The 11643-nt window shown below is 36.6% G+C and overlaps 1 protein-coding gene across 1 annotated transcript; it reads left to right on the plus strand.

Annotated features, from left to right (window-relative positions):
• Positions 1-1309: 1309 nt before the first annotated feature.
• Positions 1310-9753, plus strand: LOC127848217 (uncharacterized). The gene is made up of 10 exons (XM_052380540.1): positions 1310-1328; positions 1969-2013; positions 4000-4137; positions 4267-4398; positions 6549-6634; positions 6991-7217; positions 7383-7549; positions 8074-8224; positions 8596-8810; positions 9162-9753. The coding sequence occupies exons 2-10, from the start codon at positions 1990-1992 to the stop codon at positions 9348-9350; spliced, it is 1329 nt and encodes a 442-aa protein (XP_052236500.1). The 5' UTR covers positions 1310-1328; positions 1969-1989; the 3' UTR covers positions 9351-9753.
• Positions 9754-11643: the final 1890 nt, after the last annotated feature.

The raw sequence follows: 11643 nt of genomic DNA on the forward strand, positions 1-11643 counted from the left end.
GGCCAGACGTTGGGTTAAATTTTAAATGAGACCTAAGTGCGATCATTGGCCGGCCCGATTAGCGGAAAAATACGTCATCCGCTGATCGGACGGTGATCGATCTTTTTTTGTGACTGAGGTATTAAACTGTGTTACTCATCGTACTGCGGACGGCTCCGACTTGTCTAGTCTGCCCGATGCTTGGAGATAGGACACATAGGCCGGCGACCGGATTATGTGTGACAGAGGTATAACGCGGAGTACTAATAATTGCCTTGAAGCCAAGACAATGTCTTTTGTATAATTGTCGTTGTTAATCAGTGAATGCATACAATTCAAAAGACCCGACAAGTATAACCCATGCTGTGCACCGCGTGTGTTTTGTCAGTGCATGCTAGATATAACGATATGAACTTTGTGTCTGTATTTTTTGTCGATAAATTAATGAGGCATAAATCAAAACCAGCCGGGCTGGGTGTTTTCAACCCTCGATTCAAAGTAAGATATCAATTGTTCCATTGTCTGGTATACAAATACAGTGGAACCCCTCTAAACCGGACATCCCCGGGACCGATAGGAAATTCCGGATAAGAGAGGATTCCGGTTTAGAGGGGACATTTAATGTTTTTCTAATTTGGGAAAAAACACTTTCAGCAAATTGTAATAGTTTATTTACATATAACATTCATTCATTCTTCATCACATTATAACAATACATGTCACTTAATCTGTTGTTTCGAAAGCACAACATAAATCAAACAGTGCACCCTGAAAAACAAACAATGGCATATGTATCCATTTGTTAGTTTAATTTAGTTCCTTTTTACACTGAAAAACATGTCAAGAACGACCTGTTTTTTCAAACATCTACCACGCATAATAGTCTTCTACACCTTGTTTATCATAGCCTGAATGGCTTCCTACATCAAAAACAAAACACACTAAAGAACTCTTTGTTTGTTATCAGTAATTATAATCAGTATAAACACCTCTATTGATCGATATGTACATCAGAGGACAAGTATCTTTAAATTGTTTTGCGATATTTACAGTTTGCAAATTTTTCGACCTCCTTTATCAATTTCACGCGTCTTTAATCCACTATTCACAACTTGTTGACACTAGGTCTGAGGTGCGATAAACCAACCCTGGGCGGTTTAGAGAGGTACAATTACGTATGGAAAAACCTAATTTTGATCCAAAGAATGACCGGTATTCGGAATTGAGGGGATTGCGGTCTTGAGGAGATATTTTACATATTGAATGCTCTTCGAGTGGACCAGGCTTAAATAAATAACAAACAATATTAAGAGAATATATTTCATGCGGATTAGAATAACACACGACTGGCAAGTTAATTTTCTGATACTATTTCCGCTGCTGTTAATCATGTTGTTGTAATTGTTGTTGTTGTTGCTGCTGCTGCTGCTACTATTATTTCTGCTTCTTGAACATGAACAACGACAATAACAGCAAATAGAACTACTACTGCTACACCTACTGCTCCTAGTAGTATTACAACTAGTACTATTTCTCCGGCTTTTAGTGATATTATAATATGTTCCTTTAAATGACAGTCTAAATTCTAGAGAAGACTTAACGATAAAATAAAACCTGATGCGCGCGAATCTTGTACGATATCAGGTCGGACCTCAAAGACCTCGTGAAGAGGCCGGTAGGACCTGTAAATAAACTCTGATTTAAAAAAATAAAATCTTGTACGATACTGTTTATTCATATATTCATAAACCAAGTACCCCGAAGCCTGGAATAAGAAACTGAAAGTAAGTTAATTTCACCGAAACTGAAAGTATTTTCCAACTGCAGAATAAGAAACTAAAAGTAAGTTAATTTCACCGAAACTGAAAGTATTTTCCAACTGCAGACAGCACATAGACTGCACGCGATATAAAACCCCGCGCAGCGCTCGACAAAGCCAGGTGTTCGAAATTCTTTCTACATATCTGACTGTACGAATTTTGTTTGCAGTTCTGGAAACATAAATCTGGAATGGCGAGCGACGCAACGCCGACGGTAAGATGGCTCTTGATTTTTTATTATTAAAGCAGTGCGAAATTCGTATTAAATGTACTTTATTCGTTGAATGTGTGTTGTAATTTTAATTAATGGTTATTCAAATACAGGTACTGTACATTGTCGTTAAATATACATATCTTTCACGAAGGCGTACTTTCTGTAAAGGTATCAATCAAGAAATGTTATTGAGAGCGGTGTTAAAATACCATTATGTACAGAGAAGATTTAGCTACATTGATGAATTGCTGAATAAACGTGTGTATTACCGTGGCACCTCTTTAACTCGATGTCGTATCAGGATGACACAATACTAAAGTAACGATGGTTCGAGTAAATGAGGTTTTCACACGTACATACTTAAAGGGACTTTTTCACAGATTTTGGCATGTATTGAAGTTTGTCATTAAATGCTTTATATTGATAAATGTAAACATTGGCTCAAAAAAGCTCCATTAAAAAAAATTAATTTAAGAAATAAGTAACCCTTAACTGGACTCGAACCATTGACCCCTGGAGTAAAAATCTATCGCCTAGACCAGTCGGCTATCCGTGCTCAGCAATGAGTGATGTATTTTGTACTTAAAATAAGCAATCCTCGTTGAATCACAAAATATAACGACAACAACAGAACTCTTCGAATTCAATCGTTTCGCGTTGAAACGCTACATAATTTTCAGGTTTTTAAAACGTCAAAATATGCATATAATGGATATTTTAGAGCATTGTTAATGTTCAGTATTGCTGTTTCCTCACAAATATCATAACTACAACGATAACTTTTTTGTTTTTGCTGCATAGCATATCACATATAAACAATAAAAAGCTGTGTACATCCCATGATTGTCGATTTCCGGTTAAGTTTACAATTCAATTCCAAAGGCCAACGTTCTTTTGTTTCCGCTCTTTATTCCAAGAGAATTCTTTTTCTAATGTTTGTATTACCAATACAAATCTATAATCATAATAAATATAAAAAATAAAATAAAAAGTAATAAATATAATTATTATTACAAATATTAGTATTATTATTATTATTATTATTATTATTATTATTATAATTATTATTTATTAAAAATTGTTATTATTATCATTATTATTATATTTTGCTCATTTGAGCACAACCTACTTATGGTTAGCTTTTGTGATCTCCCTTTAGTTCGTCGTTTGTCGTAAGTCTTGCGTCATGCGTCGTCATCGTGCGTCGTCAGTGTTTACATGGTTACTATAGAGGCGACAGTTATTGTTCAATCTTCGTACAACTTGGTCAGAACATTTGTCTTTATGAGATTTTTACCAAGTTTGAATCTGGTCCGCATGACGTTAAACACTATTTCATTAGGTCAATTGAAAATGTCGTAAACACTATAGAAGGTACAATTTAAAATTTAAACTTCATTAAACTTGTGAGAAACATTTGTTCTTAAAATATTTCGGCGAAACTTGAAAATTATTTCGATCTGTTTAAAACATGTCGCCGCGTATCGGGGCAGTTTCCCTCAAATGGCTAAAGTGGAATCTTGTGTAAAGTCTTGAAGTCGCTTTTTTTGTTAAATCAAAGAAAAACTTGCGCAGAAAAATTGTTCAAAATAAATCTCGCCCGAGTTCAAAAATGGTTCAGATTGGTTATTATTTTAATTATTATTATTATTATTATTATTATTATTATTATTATTATTATTATTATTGTTATTATTATTATTATTATTAATACTAGTAGTAGTAGTAGTAGTAGTAGTTGTAGTAGTAGTAGTAGTAGTAGTAGTAGTAGTAGTAGTAGTAGTAGTAGTAGTAGTAGTAGTAGTGTATTATTATTATTATTAGTAGTAGTAGTAGTAGTAGTAGTAGTAGTAGTAGTAGTAGTAGTAGTAGTAGTAGTAGTAGTAGTAATAGTAGAAGTAGTAGTAGTAGTATCATCAACATAATAATAGCAATAATAGTTATAATAATAATAATAATTATTATTATTATTATTATTTAATTAAGGCTTCCAATGCTCTCGAGCAGCAGAAGATGGTACAGACGATAGCGGCCATAGAGCTGTATCATGCACAACGCGAGGTTGCCAACTATCTGGAGCTGGCCTATCTGAACCTGGCGGATCACCCCGATGTCGCCAGAGAGGTTGGCATCTTCTATTTAGTTCACAAAAGCGCTACAAAAACTGTTTAATGTTTCTTTAAAAAATCACATTATGTTTACGTATGTTTGTTATAGTAACGACTTATTCTGCTCTATGTTTTGGACTGCTAGGTTCGGATGACGGCGCATGCAGCGCGGTCACAGCACCTGCTGACGTCAGGCCTGATGAAAAAATTTACAGTGACTGCTGGTCACATACTCAAGACAATGATTCCTATGATTTTGGACGCCGTAGATTTGCAGGCATGTTACATAAATGGTTGGCATGTTTGATGAAAAAAAATCGTTGCTTTAAAAAAAGTAGTTTTCTTTTGTAATTTATGTTTACCGTAAAGTAAGTATCTAATTTAAATCGTTTTCAGAAGTTGTTAATTTACATTTATAAATATAACTCTTTATTACTAGCACGATTCAACCATCTGGCATAACTGCGCAATATTTTATAAAATGTAATGGTTGCATATTTGAATTTGAATCATTATTTGCGCACATATAAATAACTTTCTGACTTCCTGAGTTCGCCAGAAGCCACTACCTTACCCTGGCCAATACTCTGTACCCAAAAAGAACCGTCCAGAACTGCAAAACGGGTAGTTAACAACCTGATCGATTTTGTTCTGGCAGCTCAACGTTTCAAGTCCAGCATCAACAATTAAAACACAAGAATGTGTACTGGAGCAGATCATCAAGCTGAAGTTAAAAATCAAGCGCATCACCAAGAACCATAGCGTTTTATTTGACTTGAAGAAACTCAAATATACAGAGATAGCAGAGGAATTTCAAACACAGATGGATGATATGTTTAAAGCCCTTATCATCCTAAAGAGTGACATCGATATCATCACAAACCACATCAAGAAAGTCCTGCTGTCGTTAGACAAAGAAGTCTATGGGAGAAATAGGATTAAGAACAAGCCATTGGTGACGACCGAGATCATGGACATCTGGGACAAAAGCAGAGAGAGGTACACCAGCCAGGACTCTAGGTCATAGTACCAGAAAGTGAACAAGGATATAAGGATGAAGATGAAAGAGACCAAGGGGATGTTGATTTAGGACAAATGTAACAGCATTGACAAACATTGACCACACGCAGCAGTAAGAAAGCCTACATAACGTAAAGACCCTTTACGAAAACCAGTTAATACTTAGGTAAGTGTAATAGAAGACGCTGACGGGAATGTCTTAACCAAGTGTGTCGTATTCCTTAATCAAGTGGACTTTATACTGCAGCGACTTTTATAACTACCCGCTTCGACCAGACCCCAGTCTCCTACCGTACAATGCCTGACTAGAAGACGATAATTTAAGTCCGTCCATACTTAATGCAGTGGTGGGTGAGGCAGTTCGCAGTCTGACAGCAAAGAAATCTCCTGGAGTGGACAACGTCCATTCGGAGCTGGTTAAGAAGGGAGAATAAGTGATAGTTCCACTTTGCCAGAATATCTGGGAGGAGAAGTGGCCCAAGGCGTATGGCAAGTCCGGTCATGGTTGTCTGCTCTCCCCCGTACTGTTAAACATGTTCATTGAAAAGTTTATGAAGGGAGCATCTAATACCACCTCACCTCAATGTTAACCGGTGGCAGAAACATCTCTTATTTGAGATTCGCTGATGACATTGACCCTATGTGGAGGACCAGCAGTGAACTAAGAGACATCACCAACAAACTCTCTGAATGAGAAAGATATTGCTGGATGTTGGATGTTGTCAGAGGGAAAATTGAAGATCATTATGAAAAGCAAGAACAATGCCAATGCAGACATCACCGTGCAGGGCGAGAAGCTAGAATAGGTAACCAGCTTCAAGTTCTTGTGAGCAACCCTGTCCAAAGATGGCACCCGTTGAGCTGAGGAACGATTAAGAATCGCCATGGGCACCGCAGCGATGGCAGACTGAGCACGCCGTGGAAAAGCACCGCTATCAGCTTCCTCACCAAGTGAGGCTTTACAAGTCCTTTGTGGTATCCATCCTACTCTACGGCAATGAGACCTGGACGCTTTACGCTGACACAGAACGCAGGCTGAATTCCTTTTAACACAAGTGTCTCCGAAGACTGCTCCGAATCTCCTACATTGAGCAAGAGACCAAATGAGTACATCAGATCCGCCATAGCTGAACTGGTTGGCCCTCAAGAATCCCTTTATGCGGTTGTCAACGACGAAAGCTGATTTAGTTTAAGCACGTCACCAGGCACGACTCACTGTGCAAGACTGTGTTCCAGGGCACGCTAGATAGAGGTCGTCGCTGAGGCCGTCAGAGGATCTATGTGTCGTCGTCCCTCATTTCCCACTCCAACGGCCGGACTGGTCAATGATGATGATGATGATTAAGCTGATGATGATGATTATAATGATATAACTACACACTCTGAGGAAATTATTGTCTTTTCCAGGATCGAGACATCATTATCGACGCCTTTGGTCAGATTATCCAAAATGCTGAGTCCATGAAAAAGGAATCAGAAGACACGAGGTCAAGGTATGCATCTCTGAGAGAGAAAAGCTAAAAAAGCAATTGAATCAAGAAGGTCGGGGCTTATTAATCATTATTTTAAAATATTTCAACTGATTGTTCTGGGTTGTCACTGAAATTAAAAGAAATGCGGATATTTGATCACACTGGATGTTATTTTGTCCCTTTGAAGGACACAACATACTTGACAGCTTAAATAATAAAAGCATATCTTGATCCACAATTAAATACATGCTTACATATAGAAATGGCTGATATTGAACGCTACGTATCAAATCAACCTTTAAGTGAGCATATTGATAGTAGTGATAATTACTAAAACAAATATGGGGTTTCATCAACATATGTGTGTATATTTTCAGCTACCTAACCCTGCAAACAGAGGTACAAAGGAATATGGCATCTGTTAATGACAGAAACAAACATGTCGTCAAAGAAAGCGAGCGGCTGCAGGTAGAAATGGAGCGAGAAGAAGCGTTGGCCAGGGCTGCATCACTAGCTCAGAAAGAACTTGAAGAAGAAAAGAAAAGGATGGAAGAAGACTTAGAGTCCTTGAAAGGACAGAGAGATCGAATGTTTCAAGTTGCAGGTAGGAAGTAAGTGTGCAGTAAATAAGGATGATATGGAGTTAAAGTTAGTGATGCGTTCCACAGAGGGCTAAATTTAGTATTAAAAAATGCTTAAAGAAACCTTCATTAGCTTAGACTTTTTAAAAGGGTTAACCAATCGGTCTTGTGTGATATAACTCTTTCAGAGGGTGCAGGTCGTGATATGTCAGTAGATGACGACAAGACATTCCTGGACGACAGCATTCGGCCAAGCGCGGCCATGGTGGGTGGCGTCGGAGTCGTGTTAGAGGTTGTCGGGAAGGCAGTAAACTTGTTCACTAGCATGTTTAAAGGAGACAAGAAGAAAGACAGGGTAAGTAATACATAGTGTGCCATTTGAAATGCGTTTTTATGTGTTTTAAATATGAATACATGAGTATTTGTGGCGTTCAGGCAGAACACACGCGGATCAGATGTTACACTAAAGTTACAAATGTTAGGACAGTGCTGACGGTTAACGCTTGAACAGTACTTCGTTGTTCGTTGTAAAACGTTTGAAAGTGTGTAATGCAGTTCATATAATTATCTCAGCCGATGATGCGTACATTGTGTCCATCTACTGAATCCAATCTAGTCTAACGTTTTGGTTCGAATATTATAAATGAAACATTTGTCAATATATATTGCAAAATGTGTTTGGCTGAACATGGCCTTGGTAAAACACGTAATACCGTGTGGGCTAATTTTGTATACATTAATTTTGTGATTTTTTTAACGTCTGGGCGTCTTCGAACGCTGATGACTTTGCAAAATTATGTGCCATATTTAAAATTAATTAAATAATTGTTTAAAATTAGTTAAATAATTGTTCAAAAAAGTGTTGTTTTTTATTTTAAGTACAAAGAGCTAATGAAGGGATACCAAACCGCAGAAGACAACGTGCACAGGGCACAGAAAGAACGCCGTGTTGTCGTGGAACGTATGACTGAGCAAAGGAAAGAAGCGCATCAACGTCTGGCGAAAATGAAAGAACTCAGTATGCAACAAGGTAAAAGGGCTTGTTGTATTTACCATAAATGAAACTTATGCACTTTTATTTATTTTTAGAAAGCTTTACCGAGCTGATTATTTTCAAGTAGTGTCGTTTCTTATTTACTATCTATCATTGGGTACACTACAAAAGGTAAGTCGGTCAAGGGATTGGGATTTATCGCCTTACTCGAGCGACTGTTATGTCGGCATGCTATTCAAATATGTTTCAAGCAAATGTTTCCCCGGATATATTAACATTATGTAAACATATTACACTATTTATTGGCTGGTATGTCATTTTGTGCATGTTTATCCTGAAGTGCAATAAGTATGTGTACATAAAATTGTGAGTGTACAGCTTCTTATTGTATAATCTGATTATTTTAGCTGGCCTTGGCAATGTCGAAAGTCTCAGGGAGGCCTCTCTTCATCTCGGGGACGTGGACCGTCAGTTCACGAGAATCATTCAGTTCTGGGAGAACATGGCTGCTACTCTGAAGTACTTGAAAGAGGATGTACGGTCCGGGGAAGTTTACTTGAAGAAAATTGAAGACGAGAGATACGCACAACGGTTCAAGAATTCCATCAGTAGGGCTGAAAAGGTATTTCTTGTTGTCATGTCCTCTGAAAAAACAACATCATGAAAACTAAACCTAAAAACCCTTTTTGACCGTGTTCATGTGTAAGACAATATGTATTTGTATTATTTGTATCGTATGCACTGATTATTTGAATGTTTTTTCCTTAATGTTAGATTTAGTTTAACAAATCAGAAAACGAAACCTTCAAAACCTGTATGCACGTTTTCATGTGTAAGGCAGTAAGTATCTTTATTATTTGTATCGTATTTTCTGATATTTCAAATTATTTATTCCAGAATGTTTATTTTATTTGAACAAATATGGAGGCTATCATATGACTTTTACATGATAATGTGGACATTATTGTCACAGGACTGGCAGTTCTTTGGCAAGATATGCAGTGACTACGTCCAGGAAAGTGACACTGAAATCATGCAGTTGTACAACTTCCTGTCATCGCCTATCGATCACATGTCTAATGCCGACAGAACAGCGAGGCAGAAGGCTCTGATATGCTCTATAGAGGATGACATCGACTCCGCGTTTGGGGAGGAACATTAACGTTATTTCTTTACCATTGACCTATCGATTGTTTTTTTTATCTGTTTGCTTATTTTAAAAAACAATTGATAATAATGATAGCGCATGAACACTTCTCATTATCTGTTTAGTAGTATCGAATGTTTGTATTTCGTTGTTCAATAAGTTTTAAGTGTGGTGATTATGATGTCAAACATGCTATATCACATTTTTTTTTTTAAATGTCAGTGTCATTTACGACACGAATGCGTTCTCCTTTGTCATTGTACTAGATGATTCACAGAATTAGTAAGAACTATTGCAATTTTACTATGACATACTGAATTATTATAGAGCAGTCATAACGTTTTATCCATGTTTTATGACCGATTGAATGAACTATGTTATAACATATTTTTTTAAATAAAAACAACATGTATCTTGTTGTGATTGTCCATGTTTTGTTTTGGTTTAGAAAGAAGAGCGCAGTGCAACACATTTAAAACAAAACACATGTGTAAAGAACAAACACAATGTGCAACACATTTAATACAAAACACATGTGTAAAGAATACAATAACAAACTAATTGTGGCCTAAGGGCTTTTATGGGTTGGTCGGTTACCAGAACTTGAAGAGCTGGTACTGAGCCGGTTTTCATCTGGAATATTTTCTGACCGACTACCTAACTGGCCAACATAATACATTTGACGCACAATTACTGCTGCCAAAGTTCCAAAACTAAATACCTATTTTCGAGAAAATTTGGCTGTGGTTACCGTATTTATTTAGTAGGTGAATGGTCGCATACGTTAAGTTTTTGGATTGAGAATCAGAGATAAATCAAAACTTACGCGGGAGAAATACACTTTTTTTGCGTGTTGAGTAATTTTAAACATTAAGAAAACTTTGTATGTAAAAGTAATATAAATAAATAGCATAATCTTATTAAAAGTGATATTAAACACCTTTTTATGTGATTATGAAGAATAATGTGAGCATGATATGTTTTTATTGAAAACATTCAAAAGTGTATTTTCATTATGCAATAACACGTTTTCAAGATAACTAGTATGCGAATCCATTGTTCCGGCCTTCTTAGTGAATTCATCAATATTTCAAGAAAAGATTTTACAAAATGTTTTATTTGTCGTTATTATTAGACATAACAACACAAACTGTATTTAAATCGGCACTTTTGACAAGCTACTTACTACCCGTAGTAATTTGTATCATTTACAATGTTTCTCATCGTACCGAACCTTCTGATTTTTACTAAGGTTTGTTACTATGCGCATTTGCATGTTGTATGGATAAACAGTTTCTGACAGGAAATACGAAACTTCTGCTCATGTTGTTCATCGACTTATAGCACATTGGTTAAACCCACTAATAAATGTTGTTCATAACAAATCTAAAGAAAAGACTAATATCACATTGGCTTAACCCACTAGTAAACCCAAAACACTCGCACTCAATTATGTTTGATGTGATTTAAACAAGAATTCCGCGGTCGGAGACACATGCCCCCTAAACAGAGCTTTGGACTAATGAACCTAATTTCAATAGGGGTAATCTACTGTCCAAGGCCTATGCACATGTGAAGTATCAAGCCAATCGGTCAATTCGTTGACGAGTTATGGGAAAGAATGTTCACACTTATTGTGACAGTGTCCTAGACCTTTGACCCAGTGACCTCAATTTCAATAGCGGTCATCTACTGTCCAAGGTCAACGCACATGGGAAGAATCAAGCCAATCGGTCAATTTGTTGACGAGTTATTGATCGGAAACGAACTGGTCTACCGACAGACAGACATACCGACCGACATCCAGCAAAACAATGTCTGTAGTAAATATGACCAAGTTTCTAATGTAAACCGGGAATCATGAGAATGATCATCGTTATAGTACTTTATAAACAGTTAATAAATTAAAACTGCTAAAAATTGCAAAGCATTATCTGTTCCGTACTGCATCAGTTTTTTTTTAAAGGACTCGTTGAATTTACTGAACGATGGTTTGGGCCCGTAACAAAATATGCAGTACTTGGCTTTTTTTAGATGTTCTTGTATTTATCCGTTTGCTGAATTTCCAAAGAACTTGTTGTGGTGTTCGGGCTTTCATTGAAAATATGATCTATACGATTGTTAAAGCGATCTATACGATAGTTAAAGCTATAGTAATGAATATCTGTGATGTTTTCATTAATATCTGGAATCAGTGTTCAATACAGTCTACATTCGTCTATTTCATCCACGGAATGTATTATTGACCACAATAATTATTGATACCAAAATAACGCAATTGTTTGCTTTTGTGAAAAAAAAACGGCTA

The sequence above is a fragment of the Dreissena polymorpha genome, chromosome 10, assembly GCF_020536995.1.
Source record: "Dreissena polymorpha isolate Duluth1 chromosome 10, UMN_Dpol_1.0, whole genome shotgun sequence".
Classification (NCBI taxonomy): Eukaryota; Metazoa; Mollusca; class Bivalvia; order Myida; family Dreissenidae; genus Dreissena; species Dreissena polymorpha.